The 18,891-nt window shown below is 33.4% G+C and overlaps 2 protein-coding genes across 2 annotated transcripts; one reads left to right on the top strand and one right to left on the bottom strand.

Moving 5' to 3' along the window:
- Positions 1-4,747: 4,747 nt before the first annotated feature.
- On the bottom strand, positions 4,748-17,699 carry LOC108917630 (transmembrane 9 superfamily member 4). Its single transcript, XM_018724340.2, has 9 exons — positions 17,540-17,699; positions 17,082-17,479; positions 16,537-16,692; positions 16,249-16,482; positions 11,129-11,172; positions 10,594-10,797; positions 10,119-10,536; positions 6,256-6,439; positions 4,748-6,200 (listed from the first exon to the last, which is right to left on the bottom strand). Exons 1-9 carry the CDS (start codon positions 17,549-17,551, stop codon positions 5,961-5,963), a joined length of 1,890 nt encoding a protein of 629 aa, XP_018579856.1. The 5' UTR covers positions 17,552-17,699; the 3' UTR covers positions 4,748-5,960.
- Positions 17,700-17,786: 87 nt separating this feature from the next.
- LOC108917631 (thioredoxin domain-containing protein 15) lies at positions 17,787-18,851 on the top strand. The gene has a single exon (XM_018724342.1). The coding sequence runs from the start codon at positions 17,922-17,924 to the stop codon at positions 18,756-18,758; it is 837 nt and encodes a 278-aa protein (XP_018579858.1). The 5' UTR covers positions 17,787-17,921; the 3' UTR covers positions 18,759-18,851.
- Positions 18,852-18,891: the final 40 nt, after the last annotated feature.

The raw sequence follows: 18,891 nt of genomic DNA, 5'->3' as shown, positions 1-18,891 counted from the left end.
TGCATAGCAGTTTTTTGAAAAATTTTCAAAAATCACCCCTTTTAGGGGTCGAAAAGACTCCCAAAATGAAGAATTGAATATTACCAATAAATATAAAAACTATTAGCATGTGAATTTTTATACCAAATGATTCTTGATACATAGAAAGATTTATTCTCATGACTGAAATAAGCATGTTGAATTAGAAAATCCACCCTTAACCCTTTCGCTGCGCAATACATCTGAACGTAGCTACTGCGCCGTGCGTGAAAGTTTATCGCATGTGAATATATACGTCTGGAGCAGTTAGACCACTTATAGTTTTACATTATGTTGTGTTAAATTACGATTTACTATAAATTTTATGATTTTATTTTGAATAAAATACAGTATATGTACTAAATAGAAACTGAAAGAAACATGAACAATCTTGGTACTATTACCAGTAACTCTTTCAATAAAAATATTTGTCACAATCGGTATAAGCTCGCCCGCAAAAATTCGCCTTACCAATTGCAATAACCGAGTCACTAATGCGCATGGTTGCGAATATATACGGTTTGAGCAGCCTGATCCAATTTAACTATTCATGCGAATTAATCCGTTCGGAGCAGTTTGAGCCCTATAAATTTTTAGGGAATATATACGTCTGGAGCAGTGAAAGGGTTAAGCGCGCTCAGGGGGTGGAATCATCTCCCAAAAATAGAGAATATCGGAAATAATTGTAAAAATTCCAAAAAGATAATTCACATGCTAATAGTTTTTACATCAATTGGTAGTATTCAAATTCTTCATTTTTAAAATTTTCAAAATACTAAAAGCTGCTCATTTCAGTTTTTTACGACAAGTAATTTGCAACCAAAAACATATTTTTATGTATCTTTTTAATTCTCTGCGAATTGTGAAAAAACGGGGGAAAATCACAGGTTTTTTGCAGTCACTTTGCTTTAAAAATCTATGACCAAAGTTTGTTGCATCAATTTCGGGACACCCTGTATTTAAAATAATTTACTTATTTTTAAATGTATTTAAACTTTAAAATTGTCGGTAAATTAAAGTTGTTAAAAAAAGATCTAAAATTATGGTTTGTTGCTTTTGCTTAAATAAAACGAGGTTTGTATCGTGGGGCAAGGTTCGTGTCTCAGTGTGATAAAGAAGTTTAAAAATGTTTTGTTGGATGTAATAAATGTTTTGACTTACACTGTATTTCCTATCAGCTTTATGATTTACTGAAAGAAGAAATGCAAATAAGAAATCGAGTCTTACAGCTGCCATACTGGGCATTTTCATTTATATAACCTAATTTTTATTATTGGTGTCTGTAGTATTGATATATGTGGCCAATAATGATTTTTTTTCAATTGTTTTGGCAAAAATATGCACACAAGTAGCCATTACTCTGAAACCGTTGATTGTCTTTTCACATGCATTGTGTCAAAGAAAAATCAGAGTAATGATATTATTGGAATTGAGTCAAAAAAATTATAAATAACTACTACTTTTAAATATCTTAGTGATGCCACTGACTTTGCACGTAAATGTCGAGCTCTAATTGTGAGGTAGAAATAAAGATAGCAAACTACATAAAAATCATTTTTTATTAGTACATATACATAAATATTTACAGAAGTGATCTGAGTATAGTGTAAAACTAAAATTTATTACTCATTCAAAAATATTTCCTAAACTAATACAACTAGGTGATCAAAAAAATAAATGTCTTTTAAGAATCAACGCCAATTAATACCTAGGTTGAAAGATTAATTTAAAATTTATAACTAATACGGGGGTTATTCCATATTTTGTATGTTATTTTCACAGTTATTTTAATTTGAGCATGTGATGGAATACCACGAGTTTTTAAAAATTTTACAAATCGTACATCAACAGAAATCTAAAGTCTTTATTCATATTGCGAAGTTTCTCCAAACCTCAACAGCAAGAATTTCATAGATTTTTTCATCAGTATACAGGGTGTTCTCAGTGTTGAGTCATTTATTTTAACAGCTGGTAGAACTTACCAAAAATCGTTTATGTAAAAGTTGTCAAATAAAGCAATTATTAACAATTATTTAAACAAAATTGAAATTTAAAAACTTTATAATACAAAACCTCACTTATGTCATTTTCAACCACTGCGTTGTAAAAACATAAATTGTTTCTTTACTATTGATACTGAGTATGTCTTTTTTTTTTGTAGTTGCACGCTTTTCGATTTGACCGTGCTAAATAATTCGTACAGTGGTGCGTGATATTATTTTTGATTTATGAATATTTTGTGCTATAAAAATGGCACGTTTATGAAAACAATTAATTAGTGGACATAATATTAACTTACGGGGAGTGTCAACAAAATGCAATTTAGTTATAAGACTCCGTGACAAAGGGTATTTAAAGGAACAATGAGGTCACGCTGAAAGACCTCCTCCATGTGAAATGGTGGAGATCGAGGAAGAAATTTTAGAAATTGTCAAAAACGATCTAGCGAGCATTAGATCCACATTAGTAAACAAACAATTTATCTTTCAGCGAGACCTCCTCGTTGTTCCTTAAAATACCCTGTATAGCGGAGTCTTATAATTAAATTTACAAACATCCGCAGAGCCAGATGATTTCGTAAATGGAACATTTCCGCGTACAAGCGACATATGTGCGGCTGCACTTTGTTGACACTCCCCGTAAGTTAATATTATGTCCACTAATTAATTGTTTTCATAAACATGTGCCATTTTTATAGTACAAAATATTCATAAATCAAAAATAATATCACGCACTACTGTACGAATTATTTAGCACTGTCAAATCGAAAAGCGTGCAACTACAAAAAAAAAGACATACTCAGTATCAATAGTAAAGAAACAATTTATGTTTTTACAACGGAGTGGTCGAAAATGACAATAAATCAGGTTTGTATTATAAAGTTTTTAAATTTCAATTTTTTAAAATAATTGTTAATAATTGCTTTATTTGACAACTTTTATATAAACAATTTTTGGTAAATTGACTTTTTTTTATGAGTTCTATCAGCCGTTAAAATAAATGACTCAACTTTGAGAACTTTTCGGTTGTCACGGTGGTTATCCTTAATTTAAAGAGGCCATAGGAAATAAAAAATCACAAAACAGTTGATTGGAGAATAAAAAGACCAAGTCAGCATGCTCCACAGATATTTTTAGGCCACGATAAGTGTGTCAGGTGTGTGTCCAACAACATTGAGTATGGTTTGGTGTAGAATGCACTTCCTGGCAGCAGAGCAACTAAGAAACTATTTCTGACAAAAAAATACAAGCTAGAATGTTGTTTGCCACTCGCTATGTATACTTGTTAGGAAATGGCTCACAAATTGTCACCCTCCTATGAATAAAGGACTTGATCCACAATATGTTTCTTGTGCAATAAAAAAAAGTAGGGACAATATTATGGTTTGGGGTTGCTTTTCAGCATATGAAATGGGACCTATTCATCGGACTGAAGATATTACGGATCACGTTATGTACCAAAATGCCCTAAAATTTTATTTATCAACAAGATAATGACCTCAAATACACCACAAAAATTGTAAAATAATGGTTTCTTGAAAATAATGTAAAAGTTTTGATATAGCCGGGCAGTCTCCAGATTTGAATCCCATCAAAAACATTTGGGAGATAGTGAAAAAGAAAATTTGCTAGAAAAATGTTACCAATATACAACTATTTCGTGAAATTTAAACTGTTTGGCAATCTATAATAAAATTATGTTAAACCTGGTTAATGACAATCTTTCTATTTTGTATGCACTGGCAACTTAACGGAAGTATCTCTAATGTTGTCCGATACTGTATAGAAATATTGTAGAATCTTCAAAATATAAATAGCAAGAATTCGTCAATTAATTCATATCTAAAAATATAAAGGTTCCTTCCATTTTCAATTTTTAACAGCCTGTAAATTTGTTAGCTCGTTTAACGATTTTTAATTTTACGAAAGTCCAGAGACCGGATCTAGTGTACCCAAAGGATTTTGATGCGCTGATTATGAATCCGAGCACAGAAATGACCCATCATCCTAGGTTCTCGAGATATTCTAACCTAAAAGTGCAAAAATCACGGTTTTTTGCTATACCTGTATTCAGGGTCAGATTACAACCTGAATTTTTTTTTCTAAAATTGCGTTAAACCATCAAAATACCACCCTCACCCTTCTAAGCGCACTCCGATTTTTTTGAAAATCTTGATTTCGTTACAGAAATGAGATATAGAGTACTTATGTTTCTCGAGTCGCTGAAATTGAAAACACTCCACAACCTCAATATTTCAAGATTTTCTAACCTAAAATTGCGAAAACACTACTATATGAAGCACACACACTGTTACATTGGCATGCTAAGCTCATGACGGGTTGATCATAATGCGCCATAACCTACGACAGGTAAACCTAAATGCGCAATAACCAGCGATGACTAAACCCACAACAGGTAAATTTTAATGCGCAATAACCAGCGAGGTCTAAACCCACGTCAGGTAAACCTAAATGCGCAATAACCAGGGAGGGCTAAACAGCGCACTAAGGTTAAACTCTAGTGCGTTCAGTGCTCACAGGTTACTGCGCATTGAGGTTAACCTGTCGTGCTTTTAGCCTACGCTGGTTATTGCACATTTAGGTTTACCTGTCGTGGGTTTAGCCCTCGCTGGTTATTGCGCATTTAGATTACGTGTTGTAGGTTATAGCGCATTATGATGAACCTTAGCATCCGAATGTAACAGCGTGTATACAGAAGTATNTTATCGCACATTAATGTTTACCGTCGTGTGGGTTTAGCCTTCGCTGGTTATTGCGCATTTAGGTATACGTGTTGTAGGTTATAGCGCATTATGATGAACCTTAGCATCCGAATGTAACAGCGTGTATACAGAAGTATCTGCATCATTTGGAAGTGTTTTCGCAATTTTAGGTTAGAAAATCTTGAAATATTGAGGTTATGGAGCAGATCCGACAGTATTTTCAAATTCACCGACTCAAGAAACATATAAGTACTTTACATCTCGTTTTTGGATAAATTTTGATTATTTCCATGTTGTAACGAAATCGCTGAAGTACTAAACTTCAAACTATCATATTTCTATTTCTATGGAAAAAAAAAAGATTTTCAAAAAAATAGAAGTGCGCTTAGAAGGGTAAGAGTGGTACTTTGAGATGGTTTAACGTAATTAATTCATGTTGTAATCTGACCCAGAATATAGTGAAAAACTGCGATTTTTGCATTTTTAGGTTAGAATATCTGAAGAACCTAGGGTGATGGGCAAATTCTGAGCTCGGATTCATAATCAGCGCACCAAAATCCTTCGGGTACGCTAGGTCCGATTTCTGGTTCTGAAAATTGACGGCCTGTGTTATCGGAACAAAATTAATAGAATTTTTACTTGTCATACAAATTGGTCATGATTTATAAAACAACTATACATTACACATATTGCGTTGCTTTACTTAATACGAAATAAATATGTTTACTCGAATAACCCCCGAATTGCAAAATGCATCATTTAATTTTGGAATTTCGTAAATCACTGCTCATCGAATATTAAATAATTTAATATGAGTCTTAATTAAGAGACCCTACTGATAAATTGCGGAAATAAGTGTTTTAAACATTGTTTTCTCCGATATTCGATAAGTTAAATTCAAAGGACGACGAACACGAAAAAGGAAATACATCATCGACCTGGAAACACATATTTTTGTCATGAACTTCCTTAGTGCACACTTCTCTGCATTCTAAAAAGGTTTGGTAGGATAAAAGAAGGTATTGTACCATAGCACGACTTTATAAAAAAGTCCTACGAACTAAACATTTTTACTAAAACAAATAAATATGAAAAATGTGATCTTATCGCACGTTACAGTGCGCAGTTAAAATTAAACTATCAAAAAAAAAAGCCATCACAAAAGTACACAACACATTCGTTGTAAGAAAAAAAGTACATCTCACGTTCGTCCATTGACTTAGTCGATCTTAACGGCGGAATAGATTTTCCGGACGAATGCGTACGCTGCGAAAAACCCTATGGTACCCGTGAGTAACCAAAAGGTGAATACCATCAAACCTGTATATCCCACATATAGCAATGTCGGGATAAATTCTGTAATTTCAAGTTTTGTCATGAAGTAGAAGAGTGAGTATCCTAAGATGTATAAAGCAGATCCTCCAGACACTATGAAACTTCTCCACCACCAATGATAGTCCTAAAAAGTAAATTTAAAATGTTTGGATATTATTTAGGCCATCTAACAGTTTTACCTCTTCACAAAGCTGGAAATAGACCATAACAATGGAAATTTGCGAGCAAGAAATTACCAATATGACAAACACCAGAAATAAGAATCCAAAGAGGTAGTAAAACTGATTTTCCCATATGGCAGTAAATATAAAGAACAGTTCGATAAATACAGCTCCAAATGGTAGAATTCCAGCCATCAAAGTACTGAAACATATAAAGAAATAAAAATTCCATTAATGAAATACAGGGTGTCCTCAAATTTCCCCGACAACGTTTGACTGCACATTCATGACGATAAATAAAGACGATCTACGGAAAAAAAGTAAATAAAAAATTTTTGGTTTTTGAGTTACAAGCCTTTAAAATTGTCAAAAACAGAACTAATTTAATTAATAACTTCATAATCTCATCAACTTCATAATTCTCATTTCTGTGGTGTGTTTTTTATAACCCTTTTACCGATCACGTTAAAATTTGGTACATTTATTTGGACCATTATTGCATATTATTTCTTAAAGCTTTAGTCAGATCGATATACTGGGTGATAGTTTTCTCTGGATACCTCTCCCTTTTAGTGGTCAAAACTTTTACAATGGTCGTATTTTTTTAAAGTGGTCGGCAACATTGAAAAGGTCCTTTAATTAAAAAAAAATATATTGTCGCTTGAGAAAATCGCCTACAGAAAGCTATTCTTGAGAAAAATAGCATTATTTGCATGTGTGTATGTTTCGGTTTAAAACTTTGACTTCAGTAGGCGATGAAAACAAGATGTTGATTGTTGTGGCTATCAAGTAATGTGATTATTCTCGTGTTTCTTTAGTATTCTTATTACTCCACACATGCAAATTATGAAAATTTACAACTTTGTTTAATTGTCTTGATACACTGCAGACACTTCATAATTTGCATGTGTAGAGTGATGAGAATCCTAAAGAAACACGACAATAATGACATTCCCTGATAGCCACATCACTCGACATCCGGTTTTCATCGCCTACTGAACTCAAAGTTTTAAATCCGTGACACTGCTATACAAACCGAAAAGTACAGACCTGCAAATAATGCAATTTTTCTCAAGAATGGCATTCTGTAGGCTATTTTCTCTAGGGACACTATTTTTTTTAAATAAAAAAAAACCATTTCAATGTTGCTGCCCTTTTTAAAAAAAAATACGACTAGTGTAAAAGTTTTGACCGTTAAGAGGGAGAGGTAACCCAGTATATTGATTTGACTAAAACTTTAAGAAATAATACGCAATAATAGTCCAAATAAGTATACCAAATTTTAATGCGATCAGTAAAAGGGTTATGAAGACATTATTAATTAAATTAGTTTTATTTTTGACAACTTTGAAGGCCTGTAACTCAAAAACCAAAAGGTTTTTATTTAACTTTTTTTCGTAAACCGTATTTATTTATCATCGTGAATATGCAGTCAAACGTTGTCGGCGAAATTTGCGGACACCCTGTATATAAATAGTTGATAATATTTTTTTTAGTAGTGAGGGTTTTTAAAAGTTCATCTAAAAATTCTTTAGGGTTGAATATTATCCTATCTAGTTGTGTTTTATTATCTATTTCGTGTTTTACATATAAAAACAATACAAGGGTTGTCTTTTATATTTCGGGAATGGACGATGTTGGTGCTGCCATCTAACAACCGACGTCCCTATCGTAAAGTTTGATTTTTTATCCATACACTTACTCACAACGCTTTAAAATATAGGAGCTATCTGTGTCGTTTACAGTGACTCGAAAAATTCATTTTGGCCAAAAAATGAAATTAAGTTGTGAACACTTGTGATTATTACGTGATTTTTTTTAATTATGATTACGTGATTATTTTTTACAACTTTATCGGTGGTATACGGAATTTAATCAAGGCCGTGGTTTGCTGACGAATTTTGTGAGTCGTCCAAAATTGGTTGTTGTTCCAGAAAACATTGATGCTGTGCATGAACTGATATTGCAAGATCGTCATGTAACTTACCGTAAGATTGAGGCATTCTTGGGTATTAGTGGGGAAGATTCATTATTGCATGAGCATTTCTGTTAAAAAAAATTGTTCACTTTGGAGCTCACATAATTTCAGGCTCGTGTCAATTCAAATACTCAAGATATACAAATGTGGTGCTTCAAAACACGTCTATGACATCGTAACAGGTAACGAATCATGGACATGAGCATATGAGCCCAAATGTTAACAGCAGTCGATTGTACGGATCTTTCAATATGAGCAAAATGCAACAAAAGCTGATCAAACCCAAAGCACTTCTAAGCAGATGATGGCCCGTTCCTTTCGAAAAAACCGAACATGTGGTTAGCGCATTTGTTTGCCACAAGTCTTCGGAAACATAAGGGTAACCAACCGTCAAAGACCTTACTTTTCTTTGTTATTGCTGATGTCGCACACTGCCTTGATGGAAGCTTAAAAATCCTACCTTAAGGCAAAATAATTCGTACAGTAGTGAGTGATATTATTTAAACAATGAACTAGTGGACATAATATTAACTTACGGGGAGTGTCAACAAAATGCAGTTGCAGCATGTCGCTTATACACAGAAATGTTCTCTTTACGAAATCATCCGGCTCCGCGGATGTTTGTAAATTTAGTTATACGATTCCGCGATACAGTGTATTTAAAGAAACAACGAGGAGTCCCGCTGGAAGATAAATTGTTTGTTTACTAACATGGATCTAGTGTTCGTTGGATCGTTTTCGACAATTTCTAAAATTTCTTACTTGATCACCATTTCTCCACAAATCAAAAATAATATCACACACTACTGTATGAATTATTTAGCGCTGTCAAATTGAAAAGCGCACTCAAAACAGTGCAACTACAAAAAAAAGATACCCAGGATCAATAGTAAAAAAACAATTTATGTTTTTACAATGGTGTGGTCGAAAATAACAATAAATTAGGCTTGTATTATAAAGTTTTTAAATTTCAATTTTCAATAATTGCTTTATTTGACAACTTTTATATAAACGATTTTTGGTAAATCGACTTTTTTTAATGAGTGCTACCAACTGTTAAAATAAATGACTTAACTTTGAGAACACCCTGTATATTAAAAAGTGGTTTTCTCTTCGTGGTTTACACTTTTCACTACTACTATTACCGGAACGATGACTCTTTGTGTGACATCCAAGTTAACCCATAGAAATGTCGTCAACAGTACATATCTACCTGTCAGCAAGTCTAGTTGGAAATATTCGTTACATATTTAGTATGTGGGGGGTAAATAAAATATAAAAAATATTTTTATCCATTTGGTAAAATAAATTTTTAGGGAAAATATTGTTTAAAAATAAAAAAATTTAACACGCGTGCGATTCGAACTGAGGACTTTTGGCTTGCTGGTCACGAGCTTACAAACTGAGCTACCGCGGCCAACATGTGGGTGGAGCCTATGTCAGTTAATTCAACGTTTAAGTTGATCTTGAAATAGTCCAATGAAGTTTAATAATATCATCCCAAAAGGACAACGGACAGTTGCGAATGTAAAATGACACATCACAACTCCAATGACACGGAAAACTTTATAATCAAATAAGAAATGGCCATTTTGTCCTATCTCTCCTTTGCAGTAAAAAAGTTTCTAATTTTCGTGGAAAACGTGTCATAAAAAGGGGATGTGAATAAGTCACCATCAAAACAGAATGTGGGCACGGAGGAAGAACTGAAGGGCACTTTGCAGCTCTTAAAAAAAAATTTGTCAGGCAATCGTGGGAGCAAGACGGCGGAAGGGCAGCTTTTAATATATAAGAATCCTAGGCTTTATCAGTACAAACACAAACATTAAAAAATATTCACAAAAAGCTTCATAGAACAGATTTTGTACAGACTACTACAAATTCACATAACATATAAACTTACCAAAGCACTGGGTTCATGTACCAGTGTTGTTCGGGCACCTGCCTGGGTATCTGGTTAGTCCTCACTGGGTGTTGATAAGGTTGCTTCCTGTATCCAAAGTAATATCCAAGATACACCAACGGAAGGGAGATGAACACCCACATAAGGAACAAAGATATCATAGTAGAAAATGGTACAGCTCCGCTACTGGCTTTGCCCCAGATAAAGAAGTTAAGGAAGAAGCAGGTGAGACCAACGACAGCTGGGTACAAAGCTGCTGTGAGGAAAGCCGCCTTTTTCCATTCCCTTCCCTTCATGGTTTTGTATAAACGAGCTGAAAAGTAACCCGCCACAGCTCCGTGAATCATATAAAAAGTTATAGCGGCTGTTGTCAAAGCACCTCTCGAGGCTGGGGACAGCATACCCAACATGGCAAAGACTGAAATATAAAGCATGATATAGAGGGAAAAAACTGATTTAACGAAAATATACTCACATATCGTTATCAGTGACATTAAAAATATCTGTATTCCAGATCCTATCAATGCTGCGAATAGTCTGGAGTTTCTGGGTGGTCTGAAAACATCTCCATGTACCAATTTCCAGCCTGTTTCTTCGATAGTCTCGTCGTAACTTTCATCCGCATTATATTTAGCTATATCTCTTCTTAACGTTCTTACCATGATCATAGTAAGAATTCCTGAATAAATTGAAATAAAATACTAACTTTTATTTCCTAATTCAACATTATAGTTTAAAAAAAACATTCATTTCTGAAACTTTTTTCTTATTTCTATAAAATTTATTCTAAAATAGTTTTTAATCAAAGTTAAGTACTCTTATTATTTTGTTTGCACTATGTTTATATTCTAAATATAATTATAAACAAAATACTTAATGTTCAATATTTCTTTAAATCCTAATAAAATCTATGTAAAACAGTGTACACAGATAGTACAGATTTAATCTTATCAGCGATCAACAGTTGATTTGAAGCTGTAGTATTCTAATTAGGCAAATGTAATTATTACCTGATAAAAAGAAAATGACGACAATAGAATTTATAATCGAAAACCAATGAATTTGTGCATCGCTCATGGCCAAATACGTANAGTTGAACCAAAGTACAATTACATTTTAAAACTAGTATAATTATTTAATGTATTTACTATTTGTTTGTTAAAAAATAAAGATATTGTATACTGTACCCTCAGCATGTAATTTTTTCTAACGGATGATTAATACATAATTTATATTTTTCCAATATTTATACCAATATAAATAAAAATGTATATAAGTATTTGGTCTTTCTGGAAAGCTGATGGTATGTAGAACACAATACCAAATCCAAAAAAAAATTTTTTGAAATTTTCGGAAAATTTCCGGAATTTTCAATGGAAACTTTCCAGGAATTTTCATAGTTTGGGAATTTTCCCATCTCTAGTATTCTCATTACTCCACACATGCAAATTATGAAAATTTACAACTCCGTTTAATTGTCTTGATACACTGCGGACACTTCATAATTTGCATGTGTATGCATGTGTAGAGTGATGAGAATCCTAAAGAAACACGACAATAATGATATTCCCTGATATCCACAGCAATCGACATCCTGTTTTCATCGCCTACTGAACTCAGTTTTAAATCTGTGAGACCGCTATACAAATCAAAAAGTACAGACCTGCAAATAATGCCATTTTTCTCAAGAATGGCTTTTTGTAGGCCATTTTCTCAAGGGCCACTATTTTTTTTTAAATAAAGTGACCATTTCAATGTTGCTGCCCATTTACAAAAAAAATACGACTAATGTAAAAGTTTTGACCATTAAGAGGGAGAGGTAACCAGAAAAAACTATCACCTAGTATATCGCTTTGACTAAAACTTTTAGAAATAATACGCAATAATAGTTCAAATAAGTGTACCAAATTTTAACGCGATCGGCAAAAGGGTTATGAAGTTATTAAGTAAATTAATTTTATTTTGAAACTTTGAAATCCTGTAACTCAAAAACCAAAAGGATTTTATTTAACTTTTTTTTCGTAGATCGTATTTATTTATCGTCGTGAATATGCAATCAAACGTTGTCGGTGAAATTTGCGGACACCCTGTATATAAATGGTTGATAATTTTTTTTTTAGTACCTACTGAGAGTTTTTAAAAGTTCATCTAAGAATTATTTAGGGTTGAATATTATCGTATCTATTTCGTGTTTTACATATAAAAACAATACAAGGGTTGCCTTTTATATTTCAGGAATGGACGATTTTGGTGTTGCCATCTGACAACCGACCGACGTCCCTATCGTAAAATTTTACTTTTTGTCCATACACTTACTCACAACGCTTTGACGTATTGGAGCTATTTGTGACTCGAAAAATTCATCTCGGCCAAAAAATGAAATTAAGTCGTGAACACTTCTACGAGATTATTTTTTACAATTTTATCGCCAGTATACGAAATTGAATTATGGCCCTGGTTCGCTGACGAATTTTGTGAAGGTCGTCCAAAATGGTAGTTGTTCCAGAAAACATTGATGCTGTGCATAAACTGATATTGCAAGATCCTCATATGACTTACCGTGAGATTGAGGCATTCTTGGGTATTAGTGGGACTAGATGGTATAGTATTAGTGGGGTAGATTCATTACTGCATGAGCATTTATCCGTTAAAAAAAATTATTCACGTTGGATCCCACATAATTTCACGCTCGTGTCAATTAGTCAAATACTCAAAAAATACGAATGTGGTGCTTCAAAACACGTCTATGACATCGTAACAGGTAATGAATCATGAACATGAGCATATGAGCCCAAAAATAAACAACAGTCGATTGTATGGATCTTTCAAGATGAGCAAAATGCAACAAAAATTGATCAAGCACAAAGCACTTCTAAGCAGATGATGGCCTGTTCCTTTTGAAAAAAACGAACATGTGGTTAGTGCATTTGTTTCAGGGTATTCCTTGACTTTTCCCTGTTTATAAAAAAAATCCAGGTCCTTGTAGTTCATTTTTACATACTAATTGGTGTTGATGCATTAAACTTTTTCACGACTGGACTCCATAATCTTTTTTATACACAAAGAACCTCTTATAAAGGTTTTAAAACCACAAATAGTTTTCTCTTTCAAAAACCTAGGGCCGGCTTTCACAAAATTTCCAGTTACAAACATCAAATTCCCTGACTTTCATGAATATTTTAAAAATTCCCTGACTATTCCCTGTTTTTCATGAAGAATAACGAATTCCCTGACTTTTCCCAGTATTCCCGGCCACTATGAACCTTGTGCAAGCTCTATGGAGGCTTCAAGCTTTTGTGACTTACCTATGTACTGTTATAAAATTTGAACACGTTTTGATTCGATTCTAAAAAAAAAGGTCACGCAGTAACATCTTACGGATATGGCAAAGATGATGATATTACATCTTTTTCGGCCTTCTGGGGTGGGCCGTACGCCACGTACCATTTGTTAAGTAAGAATTTTGTGAAGCCGAGCGCAGCAAGGGCACTATGACGTCACAGTGCTCCTTTCTCGTGGCAACCACGCGGATCTCGCTGCCTTTAACGAATGTTTACTTGGTCATTTCTTGGTCGAACCTTTTCAGAAAAAATTCAGCGTAGAAAAGAAGTTTTCTACTTTACAACGAGCCCAAGTTTATTACAAAATAAATATTAAATAGAACAGGCAGAATACCGTTTTTAAGAAAAAAAATTATCTCCACTCCTATTGGTCGATCAAGACGTTTTTTTTTAATTCATGTTTTTTTAAGCGCTATTTGATGCAATTGGTTTGAAATCTGTATATTAAAAAATCGCCGAGAAAAGGACCCTAGTTACGATTTTTTTTTTGGTTTTTTTGTTAACTTTTTTATTTTGCATCTTAAAAATCTGAAATTTACACATACACGAGATAATGTAATTACCTGGGCAAAAGATATACGTGCTCGCGTTTTCGAGTTTATAATTTTGCAATAGGTCGCCATTTTGAAATTGAGGGTACAGATTGTTGGTATTTGTTGAGCACCCAACAGTTATCTTTTCCTGTGGTTACATCCAATTTCAGCCAAATTCGTTCTTTTTATTTAATGCTGAAAATTTTGCATTTTTCTTTCATTCCCTATTTTGCAATATAAAAAAATTTTGCGAGCTTTCGCAAAAGCCTATCCTTGTAGCAAATTTCCTCAGGAACAAAATTGATAAGTATACTTCATGTTGATTAGCGACTTATTTTCGGAGATATAAGGGAAAAACTGAAAAAAGATCATTATTTTTTCTTTTGTTATAAACAATGACGCTCGACAAATACACAAATTTAGGCTTTTAATCTGTGTATTTTTTACTTACTTAATTTTAAGCCCATAAAATTCGACGTAGGCCCGATTTTTGAAAAAAAAAACCTATATAATTCGCCTGGACGAAGACTGGTTTTCTCTTCCAAGATACCTGGTTTACACTTTTCTCTACTACTGTTACCGGAACGGCGACTCTTTGTGTGACATTCAAGTTAAAACATGGAAATGTCGTCAACAGTACATATCGACCTGTCAGCAAGTCTAGTGGAAAGACTCTTGGCTTGCTGGTCACGAGCTTACAAACTGAGCTACAGCGGCCAACATGTGGGTGGAGCCTATGTCAGTTATTTCAATGTTTAAGTTCATCTTGAAATAGTCCAATGAAGTTTAATAATATCATCCCAAAAGGACAACGGACAGTTGCGAATGTAAAATGACACATCACAACTCCAATGACACGGAAAACTTTATAATCAAATAAGAAATGGCCATTTTGTCCTATCTCTCCTTTGCAGTAAAAAAGTTTCTAATTTTCGTGGAAAACGTGTCATAAAAAGGGGATGTGAATAAGTCACCATCAAAACAGAATGTGGGCACGGAGGAAGAACTGAAGGGCACTTTGCAGCTCTTAAAAAAAAATTTGTCAGGCAATCGTGGGAGCAAGACGGCGGAAGGGCAGCTTTTAATATATAAGAATCCTAGGCTTTATCAGTACAAACACAAACATTAAAAAATATTCACAAAAAGCTTCATAGAACAGATTTTGTACAGACTACTACAAATTCACATAACATATAAACTTACCAAAGCACTGGGTTCATGTACCAGTGTTGTTCGGGCACCTGCCTGGGTATCTGGTTAGTCCTCACTGGGTGTTGATAAGGTTGCTTCCTGTATCCAAAGTAATATCCTAGATACACCAACGGAAGGGAGATGAACACCCACATAAGGAACAAAGATATCATAGTAGAAAATGGTACAGCTCCGCTACTGGCTTTGCCCCAGATAAAGAAGTTAAGGAAGAAGCAGGTGAGACCAACGACAGCTGGGTACAAAGCTGCTGTGAGGAAAGCCGCCTTTTTCCATTCCCTTCCCTTCATGGTTTTGTATAAACGAGCTGAAAAGTAACCCGCCACAGCTCCGTGAATCATATAAAAAGTTATAGCGGCTGTTGTCAAAGCACCTCTCGAGGCTGGGGACAGCATACCCAACATGGCAAAGACTGAAATATAAAGCATGATATAGAGGGAAAAAACTGATTTAACGAAAATATACTCACATATCGTTATCAGTGACATTAAAAATATCTGTATTCCAGATCCTATCAATGCTGCGAATAGTCTGGAGTTTCTGGGTGGTCTGAAAACATCTCCATGTACCAATTTCCAGCCTGTTTCTTCGATAGTCTCGTCGTAACTTTCATCCGCATTATATTTAGCTATATCTCTTCTTAACGTTCTTACCATGATCATAGTAAGAATTCCTGAATAAATTGAAATAAAATACTAACTTTTATTTCCTAATTCAACATTATAGTTAAAAAAAAACATTCTTTTCTGAAACTTTTTCTTATTTCTATAAAATTTATTCTAAAATAGTTTTTAATCAAAGTTAAGTACTCTTATTATTTTGTTTGCACTATGTTTATATTCTAAATATAATTATAAACAAAATACTTAATGTTCAATATTTCTTTAAATCCTAATAAAATCTATGTAAAACAGTGTACACAGATAGTACAGATTTAATCTTATCAGCGATCAACAGTTGATTTGAAGCTGTAGTATTCTAATTAGGCAAATGTAATTATTACCTGATAAAAAGAAAATGACGACAATAGAATTTATAATCGAAAACCAATGAATTTGTGCATCGCTCATGGCCAAATACGTATCCCATCTGGATGCCCAACTAACAGAAGACTCCTTCCATTCAACCTCATAAGTAAAATAAAGTTTTGTCCCTGCCACAGGATCGACAACTTGTGGTTTTGGTTTTGATGGGAAATCACACGTTTTGCCGTCAAATTTAAGTTCGTCTCTGTTTATAGACTTAGCTGTGGCATGGAATCCTACTACTCGGTACACATTTCTAGAATGTTATTTATCAGAATAATAATAACATTGTCATTTTGGTACAACTTACGGATGAGGATTGTGGTACAACAATGTCAATTTTAAATGATTATTAATAAAGCTTCTATCCCCCACTGTATTTCCAAGACGATAGCCATGTTCATATTGAATTTCATTCGTTTCGGGATTGAATATGGGTGTAGCCGCTGGTAAATTATCTACTAACCTATAATTATCAATCATTGATTTAAAAAATTCTTCAATTTAATTTAAAAAACTTAAAAGTTTATATAATACCTAAAACATAACATTTCTTTGGAAAATAACATACTGGAAAAATACCAATTTTATTCAAGGTCACATTTTCATTTCATATCCAAAAATACGTATTGATTTGATCGCATAAATATGTATTCTAAGAATAATTCACAATACCTTCTTATTACAATTAAAATAAATGTTTTGTTGGCAGACAATTAAATATGTTACACATTATCTTAAAATCCACTTGTTGAAAATTTACATAGGGCGTTACGAAATTAGCTGGTTTTATCACTATATTGTATAAAATTATCATTAGTCTAATAAGGATTAAAATACAACAAATGAACTTACAGGTGAACAAAATACTCATGTTGAATTCTGTCAACAGCAGTCTGAGATTCTCTAGTACTCCAGTAAATGGGATATTCAGGAGAATTACATAGTAATGTACAAGGCGTCTCTTCTGCCATTTTGACCACATATGGAGTATTTACTATACGATCACCTCTTAAAACTTCGCCCAGATTCTCAGATTTATAATGTATAGCAGACGAACCACCTTTTGGTAGACAGAAACGTAATGAATAATACTCGTAAGGTAATTGCGTGTGGATACTAGTCATTTTTACTGCTCTTACTTCAATAGGATCACCCTTTTTGAAATCTGTGGGTGCCATTCCTGGTACATAAAACTGATAGGTGTTTGATGTCCATGACAGTAATAACAATGGTATAAATAAATAAAATCTCTGCAAAAGTGTGTATGGTGAGGTTATATCAATCCAATAAAATTTAATTAGAATACTTACTTCAAAGTACATTTTTAATCTCTATCTATTTTATATAGTGTAGTTAAAGATTCATATAATATTTAGATTTTATTTTGATTAAATAATATTGAAATCCATTCCTCACACAATTTGACACATAAATTTTTACACTCACGGAACACCACTTCACTACATTTGACAGTATGCTATGGATTGACTCAAAGCCGACTTTCTATTCATTGTAACTGTTCCAATATGTATTGCAAAAGTGGAACCCCAAATTAATTAATCTGGGTCTGAACCACAGATTAGAAAAAGGATAGTCTGTATGTCTGGTGCTATGGTAAAAAAAAATAAAAATATATAACCTTAATAATATGTAAAAAGAGTAAACAAACAGCAATATTCTACTCTTAATAAAATGTTTAAACTAGTTATATATATTTTCCTAGTATTGTTTTCTCTATGTAATTGTGAGGAACATATTTCTAATACGATTTTATTGAAATCGGAAAATGAAGAAACATTGAACTTCGAAAATCAGGAAGGTAATACCTCTATGAATGAACTTAATGCAACCGAATTAAATACAAACCTGACAATTAATCATACAGTACAAAGTGCCGATGAAATCATTAATAAAACCCGAAAATATGTCAAGTGTTTACCTGGTCTGGGAACTTCAACCGTTCAGTTGGCTAATGATACCGAGTTAATTAAATTATTACAAGCTGATCCTAAGGTGACAGACCGAGATGTTCCTGGACTTTGTGTGGTGGTGTTATTCTATTCGAAATACTGCCCTTTCTCTAGTATGGCGGCACCATATTACAATGCTTTGCCAAGAGCTTTCCCCGATATTAAAATGGTTGCCATAAATGCTATGATGTATCACTTATTTAACACCCAAAATGGAATCGTAGGTGTACCATCATTGATGCTGTTTCATAGCGGAAGGCCTATTGCAAAGTTTAACGATTCAGAATACACTCTTGAAATGTTTTCAAAGTTTATATCAAAATACACCGGTCTCACTGCTATGGAAAAGTCGATTGTGACTTCGGCAGATTTCGCAGGGCCAGTTGTCAGTAGCCCTTCTAAAGAATCTGATGTATTTTTAATTATGTCATGGTTATTTATTATAATATGTAGCGGCTACTACTTTACCAAGTCTAAGTGGTGGACTTGGATTATCGAGGCTGTGCAAAGTAATTGGAGGGAATCGGAAGCACACGCAAATCACGATCACATAGATTAAGTTTTTAGGTACCTTAATTTATTTTGTACATTGATATTTGAAGTTTATTCTTTATCAAAAACTTATTTATTTTAATGTTTTAGGAAATATATGGTTATTTTCTTGATCTTGTTTTATTTTAGATAACTTTTTT

This window comes from Anoplophora glabripennis, unplaced genomic scaffold (assembly GCF_000390285.2).
Source record: "Anoplophora glabripennis isolate ALB-LARVAE unplaced genomic scaffold, Agla_2.0 scaffold71, whole genome shotgun sequence".
Taxonomy (NCBI): domain Eukaryota; kingdom Metazoa; phylum Arthropoda; class Insecta; order Coleoptera; family Cerambycidae; genus Anoplophora; species Anoplophora glabripennis.
The sequence above is the reverse complement of the archived record's forward strand: the minus strand, read 5'-3'. Positions and strand labels throughout refer to the sequence as shown.